The sequence below is a fragment of the Nanorana parkeri genome, unplaced genomic scaffold (assembly GCF_000935625.1).
Source record: "Nanorana parkeri isolate BGI_ZX_2015 unplaced genomic scaffold, ASM93562v1 scaffold366, whole genome shotgun sequence".
In the NCBI taxonomy this organism is placed as follows: domain Eukaryota; kingdom Metazoa; phylum Chordata; class Amphibia; order Anura; family Dicroglossidae; genus Nanorana; species Nanorana parkeri.
In genome coordinates, this window is record NW_017306634.1 from 106,142 (window position 1) to 113,202 (window position 7,061).

At 36.8% G+C, this 7,061-nt stretch overlaps 1 protein-coding gene and 1 long non-coding RNA gene across 2 annotated transcripts in view; both read left to right on the plus strand.

Annotated features, from left to right (window-relative positions):
- The window catches only part of LOC108788989, an 8,795-nt gene extending 7,653 nt beyond the window's left edge, over nt 1-1,142 (plus strand). The window contains exon 2 of the long non-coding RNA XR_001941370.1: nt 1,100-1,142. This is a non-coding gene — a long non-coding RNA (uncharacterized LOC108788989). The remainder of the gene's footprint in view (nt 1-1,099) is intronic.
- A 273-nt stretch (nt 1,143-1,415) lies between these two features.
- ZNF518A (zinc finger protein 518A) lies at nt 1,416-6,242 on the plus strand. Its single transcript, XM_018558900.1, has one exon. It carries the CDS (start codon nt 1,480-1,482, stop codon nt 5,632-5,634), a length of 4,155 nt encoding a protein of 1,384 aa, XP_018414402.1. The 5' UTR covers nt 1,416-1,479; the 3' UTR covers nt 5,635-6,242.
- Nucleotides 6,243-7,061: the final 819 nt, after the last annotated feature.

Genomic DNA, 7,061 nt, shown 5'->3' on the forward strand with positions numbered 1-7,061 from the left:
GCAGTCAATAGCTCTAAGACATTGACTTACTGCTTTTTAAATTTATTTTTGGTTGTTTATCTCTGTAAAATGCGGAAGCTGTCAGTTTGCATGAAGCTGTTAATTTATTGTAGTTGTGAATCACTATGTATTAAAAAAAATATAATAATATCAAGTTATGGTCTTTGAAGCCTTATGTGATGTGTGAGATTGTGCGGTGTTACCTGGAAATACCGGTCAGTAATGCTAGCCTGTAAACAGGGTGGGGATATTTTCGTTATAATGGCTGCATTTGAATCATGAACCTATTTATAATTAGCAAGTTTTGTAGCATGTAATGTGCAGCACTCAGTGATTCATCCATGTATACTGGACGTGGTTGGCTGCTAGATTTGCATTAAACCAAGTGTAGAAGACCAGTAGAGAATATAACTTGGTTTCTCTTTTTTTTTTCTTTGGTGTTGCAAATTAATTTACTGAAATAGACTTGTAGGACGAAATTAGAATCAGACGGGGTATTCTGTCTCTAGATATTTATAATATGTTTTTAAATGAAGGGAATGAGCTTGGGTTTTTATTACTACACGAGTAATTTTTTAATTAATGTTTTCATGTTTTTCCTTGCCATACTTTGGCTGCATTCCTATTTTATTTTGTTACATCTAATCTAAAATATAAATAAAACACTGTGGCAAGGTAATTTAAAATGCAATTTGAGCATTGTACTTGTAGATTGTGCTAAGGCCTGACATTAATGCATATTCAACTAGAATAAGATTGCATCAGAAAGTATTTCAGCAGAACTCCAGTTGCATGATTTGGGAGGAATGTACATAAATACCTTCCTTGTCAAACCAGACGTATATGCTGTGTGTGTGTGGAGAAACGCTAATTTTCTTAAGTATGAGAAAAGGCTACATATAGTAGAACATTGTGGATTCTAAAGATGGTGTTTTTCTAGATCTACATGAGAAAAACATTTCAACCCTTTTAGAGTTATTAATGTGTAGACCTTGATTTTCTACCTATATAAAACCTAGTCACCTCATCTTTTTAAACATTTAATGCTTAGCTTTAGTTTTGATGGATTCTGTTTTTAATTATATAAGTTTCTGCCTAGGTTCCTAAATAGATGATTGGAAGAAAAACTGAAGATTAGAGGAGCAAAAAATGCACGAGGTAGGTTAGTTGTCTTAGGTTGGTTTATTGATTTTCAATTCACTCATTTATTAAAATTAGCATAAAACTATGGTAACTTTAAAAAAATATTTTTATTGAAGTGAATTGTATATTTTGGAGATGTGTTGTAGACACACAAGTTAAATATACAAGAGTTTTCATATTTTAAGTTTTTACATATTTATAATTTTGAATATTCGTGGTTTTTGGTTTTTATCAATGTTTTAGGTTTGTAATGTCCTTTTTTTAATTTATGTTTTCATAGGCAAATTCCTGCCACAGATTTGACTCGCCTTAAATCACAATTTTTCAGCAGAATTAATGATGAGATCACCTAGTAAAGACTACTTTATGGATGCAGCGCAATCTTCATCTTCAAAAGATGGATTATGGGATTATGGCAGAAATGCTTTTGTCACCAGCCAACCAAACACAGACTCCTCCTCATTTTCCATAAATGAAAGAGTTTTCCATGGAACTGAGGCAAACCCTGTTCAACCTGTAAACCAAACAGGGGAAAGTACAAGCTTAAATAGCACAGCTGAAATACGTTCCAAGTCACCATGCAAGAAACAAACAGCAAGGAAATCGGTTGGCAGAGGAATCTCCAATAATCCTGGAAATTTGGAAGAGCCGAATGCAGAAATCAAACTTGAACCAAACTTTGATGATGATTCTGCCAACATATCGGCAAAGGTACTTCATTTTTTCTGTCAGAAATGCAAAAACGGCATTCGATACAGCCCCAATGATCTTCAAAAACACTTTCTAATATGTCACAATGGAGAATTACCCCTCTATCCCTGTGAAATGTGTAATTTCTCTGCTAGTGATTTTCAGGAATTTAAGCAACATCGAAAAACTCATAGGAGTGCACTGGTTAAATGTGAGATCTGTAACAATGACTATTTATACACCTTGTTGGGCTTAACAAAGCATTTCTCAATTGCGCACTGTGTCAATGGCCACTTCAGCTGCTCAAAGTGCAGATTTACCACCAGGGATGTTGGGACTTTTGTTCAGCACATTCATAGGCACAATGGAATAGAGTATGCTTGTCAAAAGTGCAACCATATTAGTTACTCCAAAGCTGAGTTTCAGAGACATCTTCAGGGACACAGTACAATGTTGCCATTTAGCTGCCAGTATTGCAACTACAGTGCAACACGAAAGGATTTTATTGTGAAACACATTTTAGCCAAACATGCAGAGCATGTTAACACACGAGATGAACATATTGTAGACAGCGCTAATACACAATTGGCACAAACAAATGCTGGACTGAAGCTTGCCTTAAAAAAACCCGCTACAGATACTCAAGATAAATCATTGTGGAGACAAGAAGGCACAGAACAAGCCGGAGAAAGCATTGAAAGGTCTAATAGTTTCCAGTTTAAATCTGCAGATAAAGAACAGGCTCTGAAAGACTTTTGGGTTAATGTTAACTCTGAACAGACTTTAAATGACGGAATTACATCTGTAACTACAGTAAATTGCAACAAAGAGGAATCAAACACGCAAGGTAACTTGGGACTCCTGCAAAATGTAGTTCATGGGCCAACTGTGCTAATGGTAAAAAACAACAAAATCACCGTTCCAGCAAATTACAGTGCAACATTTGTGGGTTACAAAATGGTCAATGGAAAGCAAAACCTAGTTATCAAGTTATTACCATCAAATAAGCAACCCACTAGTACTTCACAACCATCTCAACCATCACCTCAATCATCAAACAACTTGCCTCGCTTTACTCACAGCACTAACCATGGACCATATGGAGCATCAAACAGTATGACTGATAATCGTTTGACTCCATCATTTAAACCTCCTTCAATGCAGAACTCAGTGGCTGGATCTCCAGTGGAGAAGCAGCCTACATCTTTGCAGGCTACAGCAGCAGCACTTGGCTCACTGATTGCAAGAAAAAATGAATCTGCTTCCAGGCTGGGAACACTTAACAGACCACCCTCTTTTGAACCTTCACACAAAAATGTGCATAGTTTTAATGCACCAACATCATCAGCGTCCGCTATAGGCAGGAAGATCAAAGAAGAACCTGAGGAATACAATATAAATGAACAACAGTTTTTTGACAATGACCATAACTATGAAAAATCGAAGGATCGAATGCATCCTTCTACTGGATCAAGTCGATTTATTGATCCAACTACTGGATTCTTGTATAGACCTCACAATAGCAGCGAAAGCAGCGGAAGGACATCCTCTGCAAGCTTGTATTCTAAGGACCTAAACAGTTCACTTTTACATGCATCCACAGCAAGCGGTCTTGGGAATTTTGGTTATTCCACCTTTCCACTTAAAAATGCCTTTGGAATGAGAGGTGTCCATTATAATGACCGATTCCCAAGACCAGCAGAAATGAACAAAGGTAACAATGCACCCTTCATGCCGAGGATTACGTCTGTATTTTCTTTACAAAGCCGCATGCCTGATCCGAAACCTTTTGGGAAAAACACTTACTTGCATAACATATTGCAAGATAACAAAAGAGTAAATGACAAAGTCGGCCTAACAAAAACATCTGGTCCGCTTGCTAACAACAATCCATCTGCTTTTGCAAAGCAGCCTTTGTCCAGCCCCGTTCCAAGATTTGACAGTCGAATACCTAATGGTAATGTTCCTTCATCTGTGTTCTTGAAGCAGGAACCAGATTCTTCAGGATCTGGTATTAAACCTTCTTTCCCTGCAAGAGTAAATGATCTCCTGAAAACACACTCTGATTCCATAGTTAATCAACAGCTAACAAAAGACAGAATCAACAATCTAACAAAACCTTCTGGACCAGCTGCTTTTCATTTCCTTCGCACGCCACACATCTCTGGCATGCCACAAGGCAATACCGTTCTTTATCCATCAGGTTCTAACAGGTTTACACTGCCAGTTTTACCTAATAATCAACCTGGTATAAGAATAACATCCCAGGCAAGTGCTTCTAATACAGCGACATTCTCGACTCCCAACCGAATGAATACACCGGTTATGCTTAATACAAAACCTGGCATGGTGTTAACTATTGCCAATGGCCCATTTGGTACCATAAGGAATGTGACGAATGTGAACAATGGTACCTCTCAGGTAATGAGTACAGTGAACAGTTTAGGAAAAATGGCACTTCCTAGATTACAACGTCCTCCTGTACCTCATATTTTAAAGTCAGACTTGGGTACTTCTCCAAGTCTTTCAGCCAACTTAATTTCTGGTTCTTCTGTAGGAAGCAAACTTCCAATTAATCTGAATGTTCTCCAGTATTGTATCAACTCAGATGGCGCAAGAGGAACAACTGGAAGTATGGAGGGTAATAAACAGCCACAATCCATGCAGAAACAGCCATTGTATGCCCTTTTGCCTGATGGAAAACAAGCGGTCCTGCTAAATTATGTTTTGCCAAATAGTGCTTCAAGTGCAAACACACAGAAAACTGTCCAGGTAAACCAGGTCAGTCGAGCACTCTTACCAAAGAAACCTGAGGAGGTTCAGCAAGCCACAATGTCGGCATCTTCAGTTAAAGAGGAGGACACTAGTGCATTCGATGGTTATGGTGGAAAGGTGCCTGTAAATAGAGTCAGCAATGCTGTTTGTTTGCAGAGTAAGCCAGCAGAACAAAAACATTGTCCAAGGTCCAACTCCAGTTCTGCTTCAATGGAAGAACATTTGTCTCCTTCAAGTGATGACAGATCTGTCTCTCAACCTTCTATGTCTACTTCAAAGGGGCCTAAATCAAAAACCAAGCAAAATAATTTGAATACATCATCAAGTTCTAAGAACAGATCTTGCAAACGAAAATTATCAGACGCTAGCAGTTATGAAGCTGACTTTGAATTTAGGACAAAAAAGAGAGTTCGTGATTACATGAATGAGGTGCCACGAAAGCAAATGTTACACAGGAAGTGCAAGGCAAAGTCATACACAAGCGAAGTAGAAAGTCCTCCAGAGATGCCTTCACCAATGCCAACACCACCACCATCTCCACCACCAGAACCTACTAAGGATGTAGTAAGAACACTAAGATTGTTTCCTTACAATGCTAACCAACTTGTAAAGTATCCCCGAAGGGATCAGCCTGTTGTTGTGTTAAATCATCCAGATGCTGATGTTCCCGAAGTAATCAATGTTATGAGAACCATCTCAAAATTTAATGGTCATGTTCTAAAGGTTTCTTTGTCTAAACGAACACTTGAAGCTCTTCTAGAGTCAAGTCTACTAAGTTCAAGTGATGGAAGGAGCCGCCATTCAAAGCCTGTGAGCCCTGTAAAAGAACGATTTGTCCTTAAACTAACCTTAAAGAAAACTAGCAAAAACAATTACAAAATTGTCAAAAATACACCTACCGATAGGCTTCAGGCTAAATTTAACTGTTGGTTTTGTGGTCGGGTTTTTGACAATCAGGATGAGTGGGTAGGACACGGCCAAAGACATCTCATGGAAGCTACAAAAGATTGGAACACGTTGTTTTAACAGTTGTTTCTAAACAGTTTTACTGTTGCTTGTAAGATTGCTGTTCATATTTCCATTTTCCTTACCAGCATTAATTTCATTAAGTGTTTCTCTTTCACCATTTTTTCAACTACAATCCAGTCCAGTATTTTGACATAAAAGACTTGCTATTGCTATTCGGGTTTTCATTCATACTTTTTCCTTTTTTTGTATTTTTTTTTTCTTACGGAAAATGATGTTATCTTTGTGAGTATTAAAAATTATCAAAGTTTTTTTTTTTTTTTTTTAGTGTTTAAATTACTGAAAGTGATATTGGGAATTAAGTGATTAAAAACAAAAAAAATCCATCAGTGCAAGGTTTGTTGAACTACAGTGAAAGAATTGTTTACAAAGCCATGTATAAATGTGTGAATTCTGCAATTGTTGTTAGTATACAGGTGTGTACTTTGTATATTCTTACAGCATTGACTCATACTTTAATGTACACATCGTTTTCAATTGCCAGAAAAAAATGTATAATAGTACTACCTGGTCAGAAAGCCTTGAAAACACCTACTTTTTCATCTGTCAAATTTTTTATACAAAACTTCGTAAAACACAGTTAACTTTTTTTTGTCAAATGTAAATAAAAAAAAAAGCATGATTGCCAAGATGTTGAGATGCTTACATTGCTAATTTTGATGGAAATTAAAAGTGAATAATTGTGAATGGCTGTATATATGCACCTTGTTATTTTTGCAAATCCTGTGTACAAAGTTGTGTACTCCTTTTTAATTTCTCTATTAAATAATAATCCATGTTTTTAGTTTGAAACAGATTTTAGTCACACTGACTCAGTTTAGATGGTATTGTCACAAAAAAAAACCCCACAGAGGTTTATTTATACTTTTTTTTTTAACGTACCAAAAAGCCCCCAGAGAACGCACATATGATTGGGTACAGTTTTTTTGTTTGTGTGCATGTAAGTAAAATAACCTAAACATTTATGTCTGCAGATTTTGTTTTAACAGTACTACTGTTATTTATAAATCTCCCAGGTACATGACAAGGTAATGTGAAAATAATAATCCTGCATTGGAAAACAGGCCAAAAATCTAAATTAAAAATAGAATTTTGGCCTTACTGAAAGCAAGTCTGTTTGTTTTATCTGCAAAAGGGATATGACGTATTAAAAAAACAGATCCCAACCTTTTGCACATATCATATTTGTTTTCCTAGTCTGCTACACCTAGTCTGCAAAAATTCTGCAAATCTGTACTGTGCATTCAGATTTGCAGATGTTTAAAGCTAACTTTCTAAACAAATTAAAGCTAAAGGTTAAACTTTTTTTTAAATAGGTTTCTCAGGTGCTGAAAGAAAACCCAGCTATGGCTGCAATAGTTGCTGGCCTCGCAGTACCTCTTCTTGGCCACAAGCTGTCAGTCCAGCATCTCTCAACCCGGAAGACT